Here is a 21,947-nt window from a genome sequence, read left to right as displayed (position 1 = left end):
ATTAGAACTTTCTTACCGTGTATTACACTATATATCACATATTAATACATACCTCACTATTATGTAAACATATGACGAAGTCAGTCATTTTTTAATAAAAAAACAAATAAAAATATTTTTAATTATATTGTGAAGACAATAATATAATGTGAAGTTGAAACAGTTGCATAATTGCCTAATTTAAATAAACGATTGCCAGTAAAAAGTTGTGCTTTGGTACTGGCCATAATACAATATTTTTACTATGTAAATTTTTGTCTAAGGAGCCGATGAGAATTAAATTTCTACAAGAAAAACTACTATTCTAGTTATATACAAACTATGTTGTTTTTAATAATAAAAAAAATCCTCACAAAACAGCAAAAGGTTTATTTTTCAAACCAAACAGGATGTCAACAGAATACAGTATAAAACACTTAAATATATGAACTACTTTATAAAATGACAACAAATACTATATACAAATAACAGATCTTTGAAAATATACAATAATTTACAATACTGCTGTCACGCGCGTGCGGTGCGGGTGAGGCGCAAGGACTGGGCGACGAGCAAAGAGGCAGGCGAGCCGGCAAGATCAGGGCAAACGGGGATTTATTAAACTGACGAAGAATAGGGAACATCGCACGAATACGCTCACAGGGTAATAACCACAATGACAGACAATGGACTCAGGCAAGACACGGACTGAAATACACAGGACTGATCAAATTAACTAGACACAGCTGAGAAAGCGGAGAAAACACGTGGGTAATCAGGGGGCGTGGCACACAGGAGGAGCAGACGGGCCGGGCATGACAACTGCAATCAGTGATTAAGGATTTTTCACTAAAAACAGATGCATATATATGACTAATATAAAAAATAACTGACATCGGGTGCGGAGAAGCAGGCGAAGGGAGCCGTGAATGCGAATAAACGGGGTTTAATCAGGGTAAAAAGGGAATCACAAGGAATAAGGCACGTAGCAACAACAACGACAGATCTGGAGAATGAAATAGAACACACTGAAATACACAAGACAAACAAGATCAAACAGGAAAGCTGGTAATAAGCGGGATTCACACGAGATAAATGAAGTGGGCGTGGTCCACGAGGTCTGAACGATCGGTTGTGACAATAACAATGTACTGTACAGTGAACCTACTACGCTAAACCACAAAACACGATTAAGCTCTTGTCGGCTGTGTTTTCTAAAAACAAATGCATGTCTTTGAAACATTTGAAAATTGAAATAAAAAGGGATAGACAATGGTATCTTTCTCTTCTTCAGTGTAATATTCAGTTATGAAGTCCATCTTGCCACTCCTGATAACGGTAAGTCACGTCGGAGTCACGTCGTCTTGCCTCTCTATATATTTGTATATACAGTAGCTGAGATGACTATAAAGTTTACTTTGTCTTTGGCTGACTTTTTTTATGTGACCGAGCACTACTCTTAGGACTTTTTTAAGGTAAACATGAGTTGCCTGTACTAAGGCGATGAGTTCAACACACGCGTATTTCGATGTGATAATTAATTTTTAAATAGTTAAGTCATACATTCCACGACTTCAGAATTATCCGCACGACAAGATGGATTCTTATAGCTCGCGACAAGAAGAATTGTCGTTCGAACGGAAATGACGTAGGGGCTTGAGAGTGGAAGGGGCCTGACAGAGGACACGCGCTGTCAGGCCCTTCTGCAGCCAGATGCCTCTCGGTCTTGCCAAGAAATGTGCGTTGTTGTGATGACCGAATCTATTAACCTTTCATTATCCTCACCCTCAAGTTTTCCGAGAATAGTTTTTTTCCCCAGTGCACTGGGCCTTTTCATAATATTCCCCAAACAAGACAGCTGTACTCTGGTCGTTTGTGCTTCGGCTAAAAATTCAGGTTTAATTAGTTCTATCAACCCCCGCCCCATATAATTCATGACATTCTTGAAAATCTTCGCCAAAACCAAAAAAGTGAAGGTGTCGATAATCCTATATCTTCGATCGCTGCCCAGATGTCTCACCCAAAAACAGCAGAAACACCACAACCTGAACAATTCATACAGTAAATACGGACTCGTTAAAGCTTCAAGTCACACCCACAGTGTAGTCCGGACTTCACCTCCCATCTTGCTCCATTCTTTCACCCTCCACCCGATTGTCAGCAGAAGAAGCGTAAATGACGTTTTGCAAGTGCGAAATACTTCTGCACCGTTTTACCGCACGCACTTCTCCAGGCAGCAGCCGATATGGTTTCGCCATCGATCAGACGGGGCGCGGTTCTGGTGGCGTTTTCCGTATTCCTGACACTGATCCTGGGCTTCGGGCTGCCGGCGGTGCTGAACTTTGCCGCCGTGCGCTGCGGCTTTCCCGAAGCCAGCGTGGCCGAGTGTATCGTCGCCGTCTATCTGGTCTTCGTGCTGTATGTGGCCATGCCCTCCGTGCCCCGGGGATCCGTGAAGGTGAGGCGCACATGCACGCGGCGCAGGCTGATCCCCCCCTCTTTTATTTTTGCTATAGTCGATTGCTTTCTCCCGGTGAGCTTTCTTAAATTAAGCGAACTATCGTTTAATAAGAGAAGTCAATTTGCTGGTTGTCTTGAAGTATTATTAAAGTTTCTAATCACAAAATTGCGAAAATTAATGATGTTTATCATTAAATTATATATTGCACTGGGCGGTGCACCATATCCCAGGGGAAATTAGGAAAAATAGAAACCTCCATTTTCCTTGTTGCTGGTCCTTTAGTAAAACAGTACAGTAAAACTCAGACTTGTCTTACCAATATGGGAATTGTTTAGCGGCATGTATTTTGCGAAGTACTAGTTCTCGTTTATTCGGTTCTGATGTGGGAGTTTGATTTTGACTGAACGTGCTTACATCACGCTTTTCTGGAACGTTTCTGCTTTATTTTTATAAACGCAAATGAATAACTTTCTACAGTATCACTCATGCACGAAGCAGTAATACTGTGATGTTATGCACGAATCGTTAACTTTAAGGTGTCCGCGATTAACCTGGCGTGACGTGCTCTTTTGCGGGTTAATCGGCTGGTTGAGCGTTTACATTCGTCTGTACAGTTTACGGAATGAGTGAGAATTTTAATTACCTTGAAGGCATGTGGAACTATATATTGTATTTTTTGAATATAAAATGTACTTTGATGATCGATTCCCTTTGCCCCACTAAGATTGCCGGTAAAGCGGTGCTGATTACCGGCTGTGACAGCGGATTTGGATTCGCTCTGGCCAAACACCTGCACAAATTGGGGTTTACCGTCTTCGCTGGATGTCTGCTGAAGGTACCGAGGTCTCTAACCGTCTGCTATTCATTCTTCGGAACAATTATCAATCGGTCATAAATGTAGTTTTTTTCCCATCCAGATACGAACAATTCCGTACAGTTTGACTTGGCAGTGGATATTTTTTTAATTTTTGAAGGAAATTGCATAACATGCTGTTACTTGTCAGGAACAGGGACGGATTACGGACCGGGCCAGCGGGGCCGCTGCCCAGGGGCCCTTGGGGTGCAGGGGGCCCGCGGGGCCCCTAGCCCAAAACAATTTGCAACGCTTATCAACAATGTATTTTTCGTTTGTCTATTTTAGAGGGCCTACATTCTTTGATCCTCTGCCTACAAGGGCCCCTGACCCTATAGGGAGGGCGTTTGGCTGCCAAGGGCCCTTGAATTGTGGTGGTGGTGGTGCTGGTGGGCGGGGGGCCCTCGCGAACGTTTTGCCCAGGGGCCCACACAACCCATAATCCGTCCCTGGTCAGGAACATTGGATAAGTAACCAAGTAACCTACTGGATTGTGGAATTTGACTTGAGACCAATATGTAGATATACAGGGTGGGCCAAGAGTAGATATATGGTTTTTTTACTCTTACCAAGTAAAGGTTCTGTTTCACAAAGTAAAGTTATTTTACAAAGGTTTTTTTTTATTTATTTTAATTAAAATGTCCTCCGTGAATTTTGATAAATTCCTGGAGCCTATCCCTGACACTGTGACACTTTAGCACACATGTCCTGGTTATCATCAATGTCCACAAATGCTTGCGGGAGAAACTCCTTAAATTCATTCGCTGTGCGGGGCTTCCTCTCAAAAACCTCCTTTACTACGCCCCAAAATAAAGGTCCTTTAGTGGCAGGTCGGGTGAACATGGTGGGCAGTCAGTGTTGCCACGTTGTCGCATCCAACACTGTGGAAAGGTGACGTCAAAACTATGTACCTGCTGTTGGCCCACCGTGTATATAACAGAGGTGCTTCCGAGCGTCAATAATCCCATAAACTTATTTTTCCATCAGTAGCGGCCAGGAACCCACAATGCCCTGCATTGGTTGAAACGGATGTGCAGAGCATTACGATGTTTTACATGACTGGGAGGCTTGAAGCAGAAATTTGGCATTATCCGCTACATTGCTTTTGCCAGGAGAAGGGTGGAGATGGCGCTACAGAGCTGGAGAATATGCACTCTGACAGGATGAAGGTGGTGCAGCTGGACGTGTGCAGCGATGACCAAGTGTCCCGGGCCTTGGAGTTCGTGAAAAGGAACCTGGATGACCCTGAGAAAGGTATAAGGGTTGGTCCACAGGCTCCCTTCACTCCAGGGGACGGATTGAGGATCATTTGTGGGCATTTCTGATGAACACCACCTCTTCGGGCCAGGTCTGTGGGCGGTGGTGAACAATGCTGGGGTCTCCACTTTTGGAGAGGTGGAGTTCACCAGCATGGAAACGTACAAGCAGGTCTCGGAGGTGAACCTGTGGGGGACGATCAGAGTGACCAAGGCCTTCCTACCTCTTATCCGCAGGGCTGAAGGTGAGTTTAAGCTAGAACTTGGAGGTCCTGAGACCTAGATCTTGAATGGTCAGGAAAGCTTCTCCAAGACACCTGGCGCTGTACCAGTGTGTCGGTCTCTTTCTTCTCGGTGCAATTCAGTGTTAATGGTCAGTAGAACATTGTTGATCTTTTCAGTTGATTGGCTATGCATTCTGGAGCAAATCGCTATATTGTTTTGCTAAGGTTATGGAGAATGAGTACTTAGTACTTGCATAGAATACTTCGAGTAAATCAAAATAAACGGCCCGTTGGTGGCTGGTTCTCTGCGTCTGCAGGCAGAGTGGTGAACATGGCCAGCATGTTTGGGAGGATGAGCAACGCCATGCGATCGCCGTACTGCGTGTCCAAGTATGGAGTGGAGGCATTCTCCGACTGCCTGAGGTACGAGATGAAGCGCTGGGGCGTCAAGGTCGTCGTCATCGAGCCCGGTAACTTCATCGCCGCCACTGGCATCCTCACGCGGGACACTGTGGCTGCCACTGCGGACAAGATGTGGAAGGAGGCGCCTAGCGATGTACAGGGCGATTATGGGATGGGCTACTTCGAGCAGCAGGTCGCCGTTGTGCGGTCCTACTGCAGCAGTGGGCAGAGGGACGTAACGCCGGTCCTCGCCAACATAGCCGACGCCGTCGTGTCCCGCTACCCGTACACCCGCTACAACCCCATGGAGGTGCACTGGTGGATCCGTATGCAGATCATGACCCACCTCCCGGCAGCCATTTCCGACAGGCTGTACTTTTGATCCGGAACATTCCGGAGGCCTGTCAGTCTGGTACGAAGTGTCACATTCGCATGGTTACAAATACGTGCAAACAGATTTTTTATTCAGATGAGCATTTATCATTTTGTCACTTTAGAAATGTCTTTAAATTGTGATTTAGCCTTAGAAGCGCACCAGCATGGTTTGCGTTACGCGCTTTTACGCTCTGCATTTCTGCTCTTGGATACTGTCTTTGTGCATTTTTTTGTTTTGGTGTCAGAAACAGTGCAGCTCCCCATGGCTGCGCTACTGCTGGTTCCGGAAAAATGAAAATGTTCCATGGTGTTTGGGGGGGGGGGGGTTGATTCCCCTGCTTTTATGCTGTCAAGATAACCTGACAGGCTGGTATTTCATTCCCTGGGGGGATTTTTAGATACGTCCCCCCCCTTAAGTGTAAAATGGGTCATGTTAAAGCCTATCACGCATCAGGATTTTTTGCACTGTGAAGACATTGGATAATCGAAGCTGTTTCAGGAGCCGTCTTGGTTTGAGATGTTACATGCAGTGTTCTTTCAAAGGTTTTTATACATATGAACTGTGACCAAAACATTAAGGCAATACTTCCATACCAATTTTCTTCTGCAGGTTAAAATGCAAGCAATTTAAGATTTCACTGCATTCCACGAAGGAATGGAACAATGTCTGTTCAGAAATACTATGGTCCTAAGTAAGTCATTCAATAAAAGTGTTCCTTTATGATCATCGCTGTTATTTGCCTCGACCTTCATGTTACGGAAATTTCCAGATTAATCAAAGTGGGGTCGCCTTGCAGAACCGAGCAAGTTGGAGGTACCATTAAACGGTGTGGTTCCGTTGGGTGTGACAGTGCACTGATGAACCGGCCCCTTTATCCTACCTTCACGACTTCTAATCAGTCCGACATACTATATAACTGGCATCCATATATAAGCAGTTGGAGGGGGGGGGGACTGCATGGTTGTTCACAGAGCTTATGGTCGAGCTTAAAATGGCACAAGACCAAACACAGAATCCTCATCCTGCTACGAGACAGACGTCCTGCTATGAAAGCATCTCACTTGGGGCCGTTTCACAGTTCAAACAGGTGGAAACGGTCCCATTCCCCACTGACAAACATCTACTCCATTGTTTTGTCGGCTGGCTCCCATCATGTCGTGAGCATGGAAATATTACGTCTTTCCCCATTCAGTTACACTTCTTTAATGGTTTTCCCCTTTTTTACGTGACAAAGCCAGACATATGAAGTATGGTTTGTGAAGATTAATGACCACATAGCTAATTTTACAATTTCATGTAAATTTTACAATGCATAGCCACTAGAGGTCTCCAAAAGGTACAGAATCCAGTCCAGCACTTGGTTTCCACCCAGTTCTGTGAACAACAGGTATTGCTCTTAAGGCAAATTAAATTTAACACAAGCAACACAGTCATTAACCATTTTATTACTTAATTTTAACAGTCTAGATAAACTCAATTATATGTGAAGCTGACCTCCCATGTAAACAGGAAGGGAACAATATATTATTTTTCACAGTATAGCCTGTTCCTTTCCACCGCTTGGCGAGACTGCTCTGCGTCACCCGACTGTTTCACAGGGGTCCAGATGGTATGCCTGACTCAGCGGCCACTTGGCCCAGACCGGCCAATCAGCGTCGTCCGACAGAGCGACAGGAAGAACCGGCCTCTCCGATTCGCTGGCATCGGATGGCCAAACATGCACCAGATTAACTACATTGGGGGGGGGGGGGGGGGGGTGAACAATCATTCAAGCCTCCATCGTGAAGTACTTCCAGGCAGTATTGGGCATTTTTATTACCTTACTGCAAATTAATAATTCCTAGCTTAAGATGAACTACAATAAATTAAGGTCACATGATACCTCCCCAAACACAGGCAATATCTAACCGATACAAAAACACAGTTGTTCTGCTGTTAGCGACACCGTGAAACAAATGAAGAATGATCCTGGTCGGGTCAGTCGCGGTGCCTCTGCACGTCAAGGCGGCCGTCACGCCCTCGTCTCACCTTAGAGTGCGATCCTGGCACTCTTCTCAAAAGCTCGGTTCTCAAATCGCCTGGATACCGCTGCCCCCCCCCCCCGCTGTCATTGGCCAATTTTCCCCAGACAGCCCACCATGCCACATAACTTACTTTCTTTCCCATCATCTCAACCTCCAGTCTAGCTCCCATAATGTAAAAAACATTAATACCTTAATATCATAAGTACATCTATCCACTTCTCCTCCACCAGGGGTCTGCAGGATATCATTTTGCCAGTTGCCCCTGGAGCTCCGACAGAAATGCCACAAGATACTGCTATTTTCCATAAAGACAATACTACCATTTATATCTAAAAATATCTCCTTCCTTAAAATTTTCTAAAATAAAAATTTTGGCCCCTGGAGAATTCTGAGTCAGTGGTTCTTCCTCCAAATAAAAATTCTCTTAAAGCTACAGGTGTATTTAGAGAAACGCGGGCGAGGAAAGTGGCTGCAGGGTTAGGGTTAGCTCGGAGTCTCAGGGTAACACAGATCTATATTTCAGGCCAAGCGACAGTGGAGGGAGCCGGAGAGGGAGGTAGAAGCGAGAAAGAAATGCAAACAGGGGCATGACATCACTGGCTAGAGTTCTGTGCAAAACTAAGATGGGAAACATGCAGCATGCTGTGATGATAAATGAACGTAAGTTACTATGAGAGCAATCATCTCTCTCTCTCTGTCTCTCACACACACACACACACACACACACACACACACACACACACACAGGGTAATATCATTAGTAAACCAGATGGAGAGAGACCCCTTATAGTAAACCCTGTGTGTTTTTTTGAACTGGACACCCCTGTTCTGAACCACTGAGTAGTACTGCCCATTTCTTACATCATTCTCTTCAAAGACACCGCAAATGGACAAAGCCATCCTCTCCACTTGGGTGGGGGGTGGGGGGGGGAGCAGCGACTTCATTATCTAAAGACTACACGATATGCTTCTCGGAGGAGGAGACCTCCAGGAATTACCAACGATACAAGAATTTGTTCCAGAAGGACAGGGGTCCCTGGGAAGAATGGAAATCCCCGTTTTAGGGTTACACCCACGATCCCACATGCCCCCCCCCCTCCCAAAACCTCCAGAAGCAACAGAAAGTCCGATTCATCTTGCATCAGGGGGTATAAACCTGTCAAAGTCAGCTTTACACATCGTCTTAATTGGTTGCTGGCCCATTAACTGAGATTTCATAGCACTGCTGAGCGAGTGAGTGTGTACAATTTCAAGGGATCTCGAGTCCATTTTCTTCCTCGATCCGGGCTCTTCGGACACTAAGAAAAAAAAGATCTCTTGGGTGTCTGATAGTCCAGGGAAGTTCACTTTAAGCAAGGCAAGCTTTAAAATGAATATAATATATATTAACAAAACTAAATTGTAGTTGATAAATGCTGTAGTCAATATACATATGCATCTACGACCTAAACACGACTCATGAAACCAATACGTTTGAATGTTTTTTCCTTAAGTCGTTTCCCCCGACGAGGCCACTGTCCATGTACTGTCCTCTGCTCCCGTTGAAATGATTGCTATTTCTGCCGGTGGGACTCGGCTGTAAGTGTCTGCGGTCCTGGGAGGTCCGGGTGCAGTCAGGAGAGCGGCTTCACCAAATACAGTTTGTCTCCTTGTTCACTGGTGAAGATGGGGGCCTTCTTGTAGTGTTCCACCAGCTCCTCCATGGAGTTGAACCTACGCTGACCGATGCAGTAGAGGCTGTCCTTCAACTGTACCTTGAAGTGCTTGTTTTTGCCCTGGGCCTTCAGGGAGATGGAGAAGTCGTTGGGCTGGGGTAGGGGTTATGGGAAATTAAAAAAAAATAAATAAAATAGGTTAAAATGACCAATCAGTATCAAGGTAGTGAGGTCAGTCCCTCTGCAATTTAAACTATTCATTTTTCCCCTTGCTTTGAGGAAACCGCTGAAATAAAGGGCTCTTCTTATTCTTCCCACTAACTCGACACTCAGCGTCTGTTTTTGCCATGAACATTTCCATTAAAAAATTCACCATTCCAGTCAGTCAGTTGTGTGGGTAGTTACGCCACTTCTCTTACGTGGGCTACCATCCTACATTTTTAAATATTAACGTGGCTGTATGTTTGCTGGAGCAACTTCTTAGCTCCGAACCATTTCCTGAGAGCACAGGAAAAATGGAAATTAAAATCTGCAGAGTCTACAGTATAATTTTAACTCAAACTTGAAGCAGATATGGATAAAGATGTTCCTGTTGAGTAAAAAATGTAAAATATATCTAAGTGTTAAGCGATGGGTCTGAAGACCGGAGATGAGGAATTCATCCCCATTTCTGCTGCACTGCTGTCAGACATTAAGACCCTTTGGCATGCAATGATGTCATGTCACATTGCAAGCAGATCCTAATCGAGACTCCACATGGAACAGAGCCAGTTACAGTTTACTGCTACTCTCACTGATATGGGATCCACCCTGAATTCACTGGCAGAGCCACCAGGGGGAACCATAACAGGCGCTCACTGGCATGGCTGCAACCACCCAACAAGCTTACCGAGGATTCGCTGTCCCTGATCAGGAAGTCGCCCTCCTCGCCCCGTTGGTTCAAAGCCATTTCAGCCTGGTGCCGGGTCACCTTGCCGTAGTACCACTGTTTCCCTGCAAACCGCCCATTTGCCGCGGGGGCCACATAGTCGCAGTCGGGCGTGGGAGGCCCACCGTTGCCCTGCTCGGAGTTCTGCAGCACCGTGACGTAGTTCTTGGGCACTAGCCCAGTCCGCCCGTCGCCCTTGCGGCACTTCCACCACTCGGGGTCGTTCTCCGGCTTCTCCACCACGTCCATGACCTCACCCTTCTCGAAGTTCAGCTCTTCCTCGTTACTGGAGCTGAAGGGGTAGAGGGCCTGGACCACATGGAGCACGCGGTTGCCATTGGCACTCTGCACGACGGCCGCCAGCTTCTCGGTCAGCGAGCTCACTGGGTCCATCGCCGCCGTGCCATCCAGGTCCTCTGTCACGTAGTTGGACGGGAACCAACCCACGTGGCCGTCGTAGCTGCCACGCCACCAGCCGTCGCTGCACTTCTCCATGACGACGACCCGCGTGCCTTTGACCAGTGACAGCTCATCCTCCCGCTCGGCCGTGTAGCTGAACTTGACCAACGCCGGCAGGTTCAGGTCGTACAGTCGCTCTCCGTTGTCCAAGAACACGTCGCCATCAGCATTAGAGGCAGTCTCCCTCATGCCGGGTTTCCGCTTCACCTTCCCGAATCCTACAGACAAAGGCAGACAGGTAAAACCCAGGGGGATTAGTGGCTTAGCCCATTACACCCTTAGGAATTCCCTCCAACATGTCTGAAATTCCTCAAGCTGGGATTTTTACCATGTCTTCAAGGTCTCCGAAGTGCTTCACATACAAGATCAAATCCAAAGAGATCTGCCAAGTAATCTTGGCATAATACTAAGGCCAGTCGCTTGGCAGCTATAGTAAAGGATTAGCAAGGGAGGTGATTAATAGTGAACTCTAATCAGGATAGTGAGCAGCCATTGTCCAAGAACTACTCAAAAATTCATTTTAAAAGGCTATTTTCAATAGAAATCTCTTTGCATTTGAGTTTCAGCCACGCAGTCGCTTGTTTTCCAGAAAAAGGTGGAATTTCCACGACGATAACCTACAGTCAAATCGGGAGCAGACGCTGTCAAGCATCTTTGTTGACTATTATCACACGAATATAGGCCAGGGGTGAAAGATACCAGCTGAAATCGCATGACAAACTCTGAATGAAAGGCCAATTTCAATACACATTTTTTCGCATTTGAGTTTCAGGCAAGCAATCACTTGTTTTTTGGGGAAGGTGGAATTTTCAGAGCCAAGACCAACAGTCAATCAGACGCAGATACTGTCTTGTTTACCTGCCCCTGCCTTGTTTATGCCAGTTTCACAGGAGTAAATGCAGTGCTGAAAACTGATTTGCATGACAAACTCTCGGGAGGAGCAAGTGAAACTGCTCTGGGGAATGAAAGGCTGGATGCTCTTCACTGCTTGTAGGGGAGATGAGTCAGGTTTTCAAGAGCTGGCAAGATACAGGTCAGTATTCACTGCATGTTTTGGCAAAAACAAGTAGCCAGAAAGACCTGGAAAGTCGCAAATCATCGTCATGTGCAGAACAGAAAGCCTTCTTCTCGCTGGAGAGACATCATGCAGTCAAACCACTGCTAATTAACAGCCCACTTGTTAAAATGCACATCAATCACGGATAATGAAAAATGAGGAAAGTAGAAACCTTTGGTGTCCTGTATTCACTGTGCTGGCTCCTAACATCGTTTTTTTTTTTTTTTTTATGAATAAACAGCAATTTTAAAAGCAAAAATTTATAAGAAAGTTACTGTTGATTCATCCAACCTCCAGCCACTTCTCTGTGTTGCTTGGGATACAAGGCTGGGGTGCACCTTGGATGGGATGCCAGTTGTTATTGTTCAAAACAGCAATTTCTAAACTGTAATTACCCTCACAGTCCCAGCCCTGGCACTTGCGCACCTTTCATGTCTACAAGGACTCGAGCATATTGGCAACACCCAAGACTGTGCAGGGTAGCCGTCCGTCCGTCCGTCTGTCCCCCCCACCCCCAATACCCTGCACTATAAAGAAAATGTGCTTGGGCATTTTCATACAACAGCATGAAGGCCATCTACCATTTCAATGAAAAAGGGGGGTAGGGAGGGGGATGATCTGAAATATACATCGAAACAAACAAAGACCCAAAGACTGTTATGTCTCAGCCAAGGTCATTAATGCCAGCAGTGCCCTTCTCGTTTCTAAAAGGCAGTGAAGCTCGTAAACATCACCGAGCCACGCTCATACGTCTTTACCCACGTTTGCCTCCGTTTGCACAAAAATTACAGACGTTAGCCTAGCCGAACTGGCCGGTTCCTACTCAAAACGGCTTCGCCACAGACACGAAGATGAAAGTAAAGTGAAAAACAACGCTGTTGCTGACAAGCATGAGCAAGACCGGATAGAGAATCCAGATTTTAATCACGGCAAGGGGCTCAGACGGTGGTATTGTAAGGGCTCCGATAGCTACAGTATACCCTGCTGCCACTGGTGCCGACTCATTCTACTCAAAACATGTTTATTTCAGAGAATACACTGTGCATGTTCCAAACGAAATCTCACTGTACTTACAATGACAATAAAGCATCTATCTATTGAACATAATTACTGCAGCAGCAGGTATAGACATTCGGTGCTGAGGCACAGATGTAGCTGCCTGGAAACACATATGGCAGAACCAGCTCATACCGCTGGACAAAATCTGTTATTCTGTAAATATCTCTTAAGGTGTTTGTACAGCAAGCCAGAGGCTTCTGCCTGTCGGAGATCACACCAGTCCATCGCACCTACAACGAAATTAAAATCACATTTCATCCAAGTACACCCTGGCTTGCTCCCAGTGCTTTCTGGGATACGATCCAGGGCTCACTTGTAAGCCTGCACGGGATCACAGAAAAAAAAAAAAAAGTACAGGTGTATTGAAATATGACATTTCTATTTTAAGAATTCTTATTAAAGCTTTATAGTGAGATTTTTCCTTAACCATGAAACAACTATTGGAAATAGTGTCTAAAGAGATTAAACTTCAGATAAAATTTACCCCGTTTGAACAAACATTCATACAGTCTTCAAAAAACAAACAACCCACCATGCGGCAGGTATCTGGGAAACCAATTTTGTATTTGGTCTTGCCAAACATAGATAGATCACTATTTATCTATGAAAATGCCAGTACACAGGTCAGATACAGTCATGTCTAACAAGAAGCAGATGCACAAGTTAAAAACGTTTAAACAGATTCTGTTTTCCATGACCTGCCATACACATAATTCACATACAACTTACATACGGCAGGTTCACACACTGCGTGTGCTTATGCCTGCAGGGTGAAACGGTATTTTGAGAGTTTAGTAGGTAGCTCAAGTGGTTGTGCTGTTTGTTTTGTATCCGGTTACTGAAATGTATAGAGAAAAACCAAAGCTGCTAATAAAAAGATTTTATATATATATATATATATATATATATATATATATATAAATAAATAAATAAATAAATATATATATATATATATAATGCTGATAAGCATTTACAAAGCATTACGTGACAATCATTCGTGAGCCATCACTGCCCACAAGCCATACAAATTCCTATTTAAATAAACTGTGTTCATTTACACCCTATATTTTAATTAGGTATAATTTACTATGAATTACTACAAATCACCACCTGGTTTATTCCAATAGGGATGACAAATGGAAATTGCATTGATAAAGGCAGATTGATGGTACAGTCATCCCACCCAACATGGGTTTCAAAGCCTTTCCTCACCATCTGGCATCTAGAACATCACTATGGAAAAGTCTACAAGGAGAGCAGGTCGCCCCAACAGGGAGCTGGCTGGGCAAACTATGGAAGGAACCCCCTCTGGTTTCCACCGTGACACAATGGACATCATTATCGCTCTCTCTCTGGTATGTAGTTATCATTCCTCTGCGGCCATCTGACCTTTGGCAAATGCTGCCTCTACAGACAGGCCGAGGCTTGCAGCCGGTCCGCAGTCTGCATCTCCAAATTCAAATGAATACTCCTTACTCCATTGTCACGGAGATGCATTATGCAACCATGATAAAAACAAAAAGCTAATGGCACAACCAAAACTCATCTGAAGTAGGTTATTGTCCTTAAATCTAAAGTGACTTGAATACTGAAGAACCTTTTGTAAAAATAGTAGAATTAGGAAATTTGCCCGCAGCGGAACCTATGATGCTGAAGAAGTTGCATGTACAGACCACATGACTGCAGGATTTGTACTAGCCAAAGAGAAGAAAAAAATATATATAGTTTGGGGGAAGAGAGAAAGGTAGAATAGTCCTCGGAGAATTAAATCGGTACCGAAAAACTCTAGGACAAGTCAGAGTGACTTTACTGTGAGTCAGCTGAGTCTCAAACGTTCAGGCAAGACGCCCCAGGAAAAGCCGCAGAACAGGCTTGTGGAGAGACGGCAGCCGAGAGTTGGGAACAAGCTACCGTGACGGTTGAGGCAATAGGGGATCGTTTGCATTTCTGCATTACAAAACAAAATAGTTTCACACTTTGGGTCTGGCAGGTAATGTGGGGACCTTAAAGCTGCGATTATCGAAACTGAAACTGGTTAAGCTATAACATATCGAAGGCGAGCAAAATTGGGACAGTTAATGTATTTTCCTGCAAGATCCGAAATGGCTGCAAGAAAAACTGGCTGTAATACCTAGAGAAAGATCCGGCAATATCAGACCTCCTGAAATGAGGAAGAACATTTTATGTCAGGGAAGGGACATTTGGTCATGGTCACATGCTCACTTTTCTTCTGGAAAAGTCTAAAATTTCCCATTTTAAAAGCTTACAAATGCTGCACGATGCTATAGGGTGGATGTGTGGGCTTTGAGGCGTGGTGGATTTCACCAGAAGAGGGTCCGCTGCTCCAGTTTTATCTTCATAAGGTGATCGAGTGCAAAAATCCAGCCATGACATAAAATCCTACAGCAGTTGAACTCGTAAAAAGTGCCCGATCCACCTGCCGCGAGGCTAAATCACTCAAGCTAGACCGTCAACACAGTTAAGCACTTACTGAGATGCTTCCTGCAGGAAGCCAAAGTGGAAGCTTTGCATATACCTTTCCCTCTCCCCTACCCCCAACCTGAGAGCCGTATCCCGTCTCTCTTGAACCATAGTAGCTGGTTCCTACTTTGCCATCTTATCAGATAACGAAGAGTCCACGTATGAAGACTCATCTTATCACCCGGAGCTGGACGAGTGCGTCTTCCCTGTCTGGACAAGCTATGAGAAGAGAGTTTAAATGTGAATTTGCATGCACTGCATGTCAGTGTGCCCACACAGCGGGAGAAAGATGCTTCTCTAAAATTGAATTACGATACACGTACCCTGAGCAACTCCACATTACCATTAGCACCTTTTCCAAAGGACAGGACAGCACAGGCCTCTCATGAAACCGACAACAGGTAGGTCACATGACACAGACTGAAACCAGCATGCCAATCTTCTGAATTATTAGAAACCAGGCAGCATGACTGAAAAGAAAAAAAAAACAAGTTAGCAGGAGATCAGCAGAGGGAGCAAATGATCAGCAGAGGTAGTAGGATGTATATAGAGTTAGATCAGACATGAGAGATTAGCGGAGGCAGCAAATGATCAGTAGAGGTAGTAGGATGTATATAGAGTTAGCAGATCAGACATAAGAGATTAGCGGAGGCAGCAAATGATCAGTAGAGGTAGTAGGATGTATATAGAGTTAGCAGATCAGACATGAGAGATCAGCAGAGGCAGCAAATGATCAGCAGAGGTAGTAGGATATATATACAGTGAGCAGATCAGACAGAGATCAGCAGAGGTAGCAGGAGATCAGCAGAAGATCAGTCAGTGAGATCTTTAACTTCTCCAGAAGGCAGGAGACAGGCAGTCGTTCTGGCATCGGCCCGTCAAACTCCACACGCAGTGGGAGACGTGGCCCCAGGGGCCCCAGCGACTCCAACGGCCGTTTGCCGGAGCCAGAGCGTGGGGAGAAAATGAGCCCATTGTGTTGAGGCACTCTACGTCGACATTCCAGCCCTGTATTTTTCCTGCTAGGAGGATGTGCAGGAAGGAAGCCATGCTGGTTCAGTCATAGAAACAAGGCGGCAAAGGAAGAAAAAAGCGACCGAAAAAAAAAAAAAAAAATTTGAATTCATCCTCTAGCAGAAAGCAGCCCGTGTTTCGAAGGCCAAACTGGAAACGGCAGGAAGGTGTGAATGACAGAAAAACAGCAAGAGACAAAAATACACGGCCGATTTTCTGCTTTTTCAGTAGGTTAAATTTAGTTGACTTCCTTTAAAATATTCATTTTGTCCAATAACAGAAGAATCAGCCAAATTGCGATCTGCACCCACAAAAAAAAAAAAACCCAGGACTTCCCTTTATCTGGAAACATTTGCAACATATACAGACTGAAGAGGCCGGAGGGGACAGCAGAGGCCAAAGTGGCGGACAAAACAGCACGGGGAGCCATTGTTGGCCTGATACAATCAAGGCTCTATCCCACACACAAATATGCAGAGTGAGGAGCAGGGAAGAGAAAAGCAGCCTCCGTTCGACACCTTGGGCCCAAAGCCGCAGGCTTTCTCCTCTTAAGCGTATGACAGATATACTAAATGGGAGAAACCTAGACATGAAGGTCTGTTTTGTGAGTCTAAAGTCGGTTTTTCACTGGATAGCTTCTCCGCTTGTGGTCGGGGTCCCACGGACCCCAGGGAGCCGGCTGTGGGATCGTCATCTTACGTGTGCCCTGACCGTTACCAGCTGTCGTATCTATGGTGACGGGGAGCTCCGAGCCAGCACACCCCGATCAGAACATTCTGCGGCCCGATGACATCACAACGTGAACAAAAGCAGCTCGACCTGGACATCCTGTGGACATTCCGGACTGGAGAGCACCTCCTCCCAGGGGAACGTCAGAGAAATGCCAAATCCCACAGCACTTTAGCTCTTCATTTTATTAAGGTGAGGGGTTGAATTTGTTGTTCGCCCACAGTCTAACTCGTCTCCAGAGTCAAGCAGGCATCTAGTGCTAGTTAAAGGGATCTTCAAAACCCGCAGGAACCCTGGACCTCCAGGAACAGAAGCCAGATGGAAACACCAACGCGAAGTAAGTCAACCTTCGACATGCACGCACTTCACAAAACGGGGCCAGGCATGGGGGAAGCTGGTCACATGACCCCCCCCCCACACACACACACACACACACACACACAACACACACACACGACACACACACGACAGGCAATTAAGCCCTACCAGGAGGTCCCCAAGCCTAATGAGGCATCAAGAAGAAAACTGGGAGAAACAAACCTGCCTTTGCTAATTACAGTCTACAGTTGTGGCTGTCTGATAAAGGAAGGGGAGAGGCGACGTCAAGATGAGGGTCTTTCAACTCGAGACACTCGAACATCAAAAGCCGTAGGAGCAAAATGACGAAGCATTCGAGTGTCTTTGGTCGGTCTTTCACTGAACGGATGAATTTCACCAGGTAACACCTTCTCATACACACACACAGACCTGTACTCATATCTTTGCGGGGACCATCCATTCATTTCTATGGGCAAAACCCCTAATCCCCACAATGGCAACCCTAACCAACCCCTATCCAGCCCTAACCTTAACTATAAGTATCCAAACAAAATACAAGCCTTTTGGCGTTTAAAATTTTTGATTGCAGTCACAAATTTTTAGAGAATGTAATTTCCTCTTGCAGGGATTGAAAAAATTGCAAGATCACACACACACACACACACACACACACACACACACACACACACACACACACACACACACACACACGCACCTCTTTGCCTGGACGTCACCATTGCCACACGCACTTTAACCTGCACTCCTTAACAACAGGCTACATCTTAGGAGACACTAACCAGGACCCAATGGACTTCATTCACCTACAACATGGCAGCAGGTCCAGGCTGATCAGTCACGAAGAAGGACGGCTTCAGAGGTTGAAACGGAGACATTGATGGGTCTGGCGGGCAGTTTTTGACCCCTTGTGCAACATAAGTGTCTACTCTGATCCTGGGCGGGATACAGTTACGGAGAGAGAATCAGAAATGGTCATTTTGGGGGGAGGATGCACCCTTCCAGGCTGTGGCCTAGTCAGCCAGATGTGTGTCTCAACACCGAGGAGAAAGCGCCCGATTCTGCTCGTGTTCAGGGACCCTTCTGGCCCTTCCAAAAAAACACCGTTCCCGGTGTCCCTGGAAGGAGGAGGTACACACTGAAGGAGGCGAGAGAGCGAGCGAGCGGGGGGGGGGGGGAGAGAGAGAGAGAGAGCGCGCGAGGGGGGGGGGAGTGACAATCCATACAAAAGTTAGATACATGACTCCAGAACCCTGACGGTCCACTAGCAAAAATCTGTCTTAAATTAAAAAGACTTCCGCTACTTGGAAAAAAAAGAGGAGAGGAAGGGGGGAGAGAAGGAGAGAGAAAATGGGAGAGAGAGAAAGAGAGAGACAGAATGAAAAACTGAGAAGTCTAATGGCTCTGAAGTTTACACAGAATGTACATTTACAGTTTGGCATTGCAGTTAAGAGCGTGTCTCACATACAGCCTGCAAACCTAGCAGCCGCCCCCCCCAAACACACTCCAACCGTGCACCTCTTCCATCACTACTGGGCTACAAAAGAAAGAGGCACTGACAGAATCAATTCCTCCTCAGTCCAGCATTTCCTTCACCCCCGGACAGGACAAACCAAAGTCACCACCCCCCCCCCCCCCACCGCCTCCCCAGGAAGAAAGAAACGCGAAACCAAGTCAGTTAGGTCCACTTTCAGGAAATGAAAGCCCGGACCGGCCGCCTGACGGCGCCCCTTGAAGGCGGAGCAGAGATTGCGCAGGGCGGCGGAGAGGGAGAGCGAGCGGGCGCTCGTTTGGGTCGCCCCCGCGGGCTGCACCGGGAGCCCGGCGGTAGGTCTGTGCGTCTCGCCAGTGGGGCTACATCCACCCACATCGCGGAGCCATGAAAGCGGCCGACTAGGGCGTCAGCACATTATCTCCCATCTAAACTATTTAACCATTTAGGAAAAGTGTCACAAGAAAAGCTAAGCCGTAAACGCGACGGGACAGTTCTCACGCATCGCACTTGTACACATTAAAACCGCAACTTTTCACAACTAGTGATATTTATGGTTCCGATTTTAAGCGGTGGAGGCAAAAAAAGAAAAGAAAAGAAAAAATCTGCAAAGAATTCCACTCACAATCCCAAACAAAATTACAGCTCTAGCATTTTTTGAACAGCATTATAGTAAAGTGGGAAACTCACGGAAGAAATGCTTAAAGAGGTTTGCCATATCCATTCTGAGCTCCCCTGCCGCCGGAATGTTCCGCTCTTGCCACTGCAGTCGCGGAGCTAATTCCATGAGAACTTCCTGAAACTCCAAGGCTATTAGCCCAGCGGCTCCCCCACCCTGCCCATGTGACCGGCGCCGGCCAATCACGACGCTGCAGGGCCTCCGCTGAAACTCGGCAGCTGCCGGACAGCCCTCCCGTGCTCGGGGCCCCCGGGAGGAAACTTGTCAGACCAGGCTCACAGGCTGCTGCCACGGAAACGCCGCTTTCATCACCTCCTAAGCGTTAGACTTCGTCCGCTTCAGTTTTTTCTTTGACTATCACATACATTTGGAGAAAGAGGAGAGTGAGTCATGTTCTGCACATGCTCATAGCCTCCTGAGAATGACTGGCCTGTTTACATCACTTAAACATTTCTGGCCCGGCCTGACAGCTAAAATACCCCTTTTCAGCCTTTTCCTACCTACATACTGTGGCCGACACATTTGCTTTACCTACAAAAGTCTCTCGATCGCTTCAATATATTTTCATTATTCCAGACAAAGCTGAAATTAAAACACACTCCAAATCTGGTCAAACTTCCCATTTTTGCCCTCCCCGGGCGGGGGGGGGGGGGTTCATCTAGTGCTCTTTCATTTTAAGAAGGTCCATCCTGGTTCTGTGGCGTCTGCCGACAAAGACTGTAAATGAAGTACAGACCCCCGAAAGCGCCACACACAGGCCCGCGTAACGGAGGGGGGGGGGCTTGAATGAACACATGTGTTATTCATCTGGCCCGATCGGGCCGCGCGCAGTGCCGCGCACTCAGGAAGTGGCCTCCTTTTGGGGACCATCAGGCTGCTCGCGATCTTTAAGGGACGTTTACAACTTCTCCTGGAAAAAAAAAAAAAGAACCGACAGCCCCCACCCCACCCAAACAAGCTGCATTTCACACCTTTGCAAGTATCTGATCACCTTTGGGTGGGGAGGTGGGATATAAACTAACAGAAGCTCTACAACCCTAACTTCCCCCCCCACCCACCCACCCCCCCACCCCAAATCCACAAAAGCAAGACAAAAAAACAGAGAGAGTTGGGGGGAGCCCAGAACGGACATGAACTCCCACATCACAGAGCTCCCAATCTATTCCACTGGGGAGGCAGGTTTTTTTTTTTCTAGAGATGGGGGGGGGGCAAGGGGGGTGGGTCGAGTCAAAACTGCACTCGGAGAGGCTTCCACAAAAGTGGAAATGAACAAACATCCACACCCAGACCTGAGCAAAATGATCCCTTAAGCATTTTCTTATGTTACCATTTAACTGACCTGGGGGCCCCAGCTTACACCTGGGGGGGGGCTTCTGGACCCTCCATGAAGCAGACGGGGACCCAGGGACATGCCGTACTAAGCAGACCTCCGACCTACCAGTACACCCTCACACTCTGACGCTCATATTCGCCAACCTCCCAGCTCACCCACACCAAGTCACCGTCCCTTACCTGAGGATGACAGAGTGGGGGCTGGCAGAGACGCTGCTGGCTTCCAATTCTTGAGTGCGGGGACGAATGCGCCGTTAAGCAACTGAACCTCACCCACCCCCACCCCCCGCCATCGCCACTTAAAGGCTACCTCTTCCTGTTCGATGCCACCCTGTCACTTCCTGTGGGCAAAACCCTTCATACTGGTGATAGATGAAAGACTTTATAGGAGAAAAATACAAAAAGAGGAAGAGAGAAGTAACCACCCCTCTAATAACCTCATTGCCAGTAGCAGTTAGCGGGGCCGGGGGGGGGGGGGGGGGGGGATGAAGTAATCTTAACATCCTTATTCTTAATAAGAGGTATAACTTACAGCACATGTACAGCACCCCGCGGCCCCTCACCATCCCCACCCCAGAATGGACATCGCCTTGATTGTTTCTGTCTGCACCTCGACCATCATCAGGAAATCAGGAGTCAGCCTGACAGGCATCCAGTCAGGAGAAGCATACAAACCCCCCCCCCCCCCCCCCCCCCCCCCCCCCCCACAGGCATAGTTATTACTGCTAACCAAGCCGAGCCGAGCCAGCATCCTATACGTTATCTTTTTTTCCCCCCTCCAACTAGGAAAATAAAAACCAGCACTAGTGAAAGATATACAGCAACCAAGATATTGCCTTTACAGTACAATAAGCACAATAAAATGAAAGCAACAGAGAATTTGCTTTCCCCCTCTGGGGGCGTCTTTAAAGGGAGAACGGTGTTTATGGACATTTCTGATGTGACTCTGCGCGCGGGAAAAGACCTCGGGGGGAATCCCACCTCCAGTCTCAGGCCCGCAAGTCCGTACACAGAGGATTTATCATTCAGGGAACAAATAACTACTAAACAAAACACTAAAACTAAGTTTAAATGGGTCAGGCTTCCATGCAGTGGAAGTATTTCAGAAGACATTCACCCCCCCCCCCCCACCCACGGTGGATCTTTGTAAAGGG

General features: G+C 46.6%; 2 protein-coding genes across 7 annotated transcripts in view; one reads left to right on the top strand and one right to left on the bottom strand.

The window, feature by feature from the left end:
- The first annotated feature begins 1,722 nt into the window (after positions 1-1,722).
- On the top strand, positions 1,723-5,874 carry bdh1 (3-hydroxybutyrate dehydrogenase, type 1). Its single transcript, XM_048988392.1, has 5 exons — positions 1,723-2,437; positions 3,165-3,275; positions 4,406-4,547; positions 4,642-4,794; positions 5,091-5,874. The coding sequence occupies exons 1-5, from the start codon at positions 2,225-2,227 to the stop codon at positions 5,555-5,557; spliced, it is 1,086 nt and encodes a 361-aa protein (XP_048844349.1). The 5' UTR covers positions 1,723-2,224; the 3' UTR covers positions 5,558-5,874.
- An 864-nt stretch (positions 5,875-6,738) lies between these two features.
- The window catches only part of nck1a (NCK adaptor protein 1a), a 28,799-nt gene continuing 13,590 nt past the window's right edge, over positions 6,739-21,947 (bottom strand). For 5 of the 6 annotated variants that reach the window (XM_048988388.1, XM_048988389.1, XM_048988386.1 and 2 more), the window contains 2 exons: positions 10,120-10,835; positions 6,739-9,383 (listed from right to left, as the gene is read on the bottom strand). In XM_048988388.1, coding sequence (XP_048844345.1) covers positions 9,189-9,383; positions 10,120-10,835 — 911 coding nt within the window. In that variant the 3' untranslated portion in view covers positions 6,739-9,188. Of the gene's footprint in view, positions 9,384-10,119; positions 10,836-19,472; positions 19,612-21,947 lie in introns of those variants that run through there. The other variant, XM_048988391.1, reaches the window with a different exon arrangement.

Source organism: Brienomyrus brachyistius, chromosome 21, assembly GCF_023856365.1.
Source record: "Brienomyrus brachyistius isolate T26 chromosome 21, BBRACH_0.4, whole genome shotgun sequence".
In the NCBI taxonomy this organism is placed as follows: Eukaryota; Metazoa; Chordata; class Actinopteri; order Osteoglossiformes; family Mormyridae; genus Brienomyrus; species Brienomyrus brachyistius.
This window is presented reverse-complemented; position numbering and strand designations above follow the sequence as displayed.

What these genes read in the sequence shown, in the direction of transcription:
- bdh1 (XM_048988392.1), top strand. Translation starts at nt 2,225, where the DNA reads ATGGTTTCGCCATCGATCAGACGGGGCGCGGTTCTGGTGGCGTTTTCC. An exon ending in CCTGGATGACCCTGAGAAAG is followed by an intron (nt 4,548 to 4,641) that starts GTATAAGGGTTG and finishes TCTTCGGGCCAG; the next exon opens with GTCTGTGGGCGGTGGTGAAC. An exon ending in TCTTATCCGCAGGGCTGAAG is followed by an intron (nt 4,795 to 5,090) that starts GTGAGTTTAAGC and finishes CTGCGTCTGCAG; the next exon opens with GCAGAGTGGTGAACATGGCC.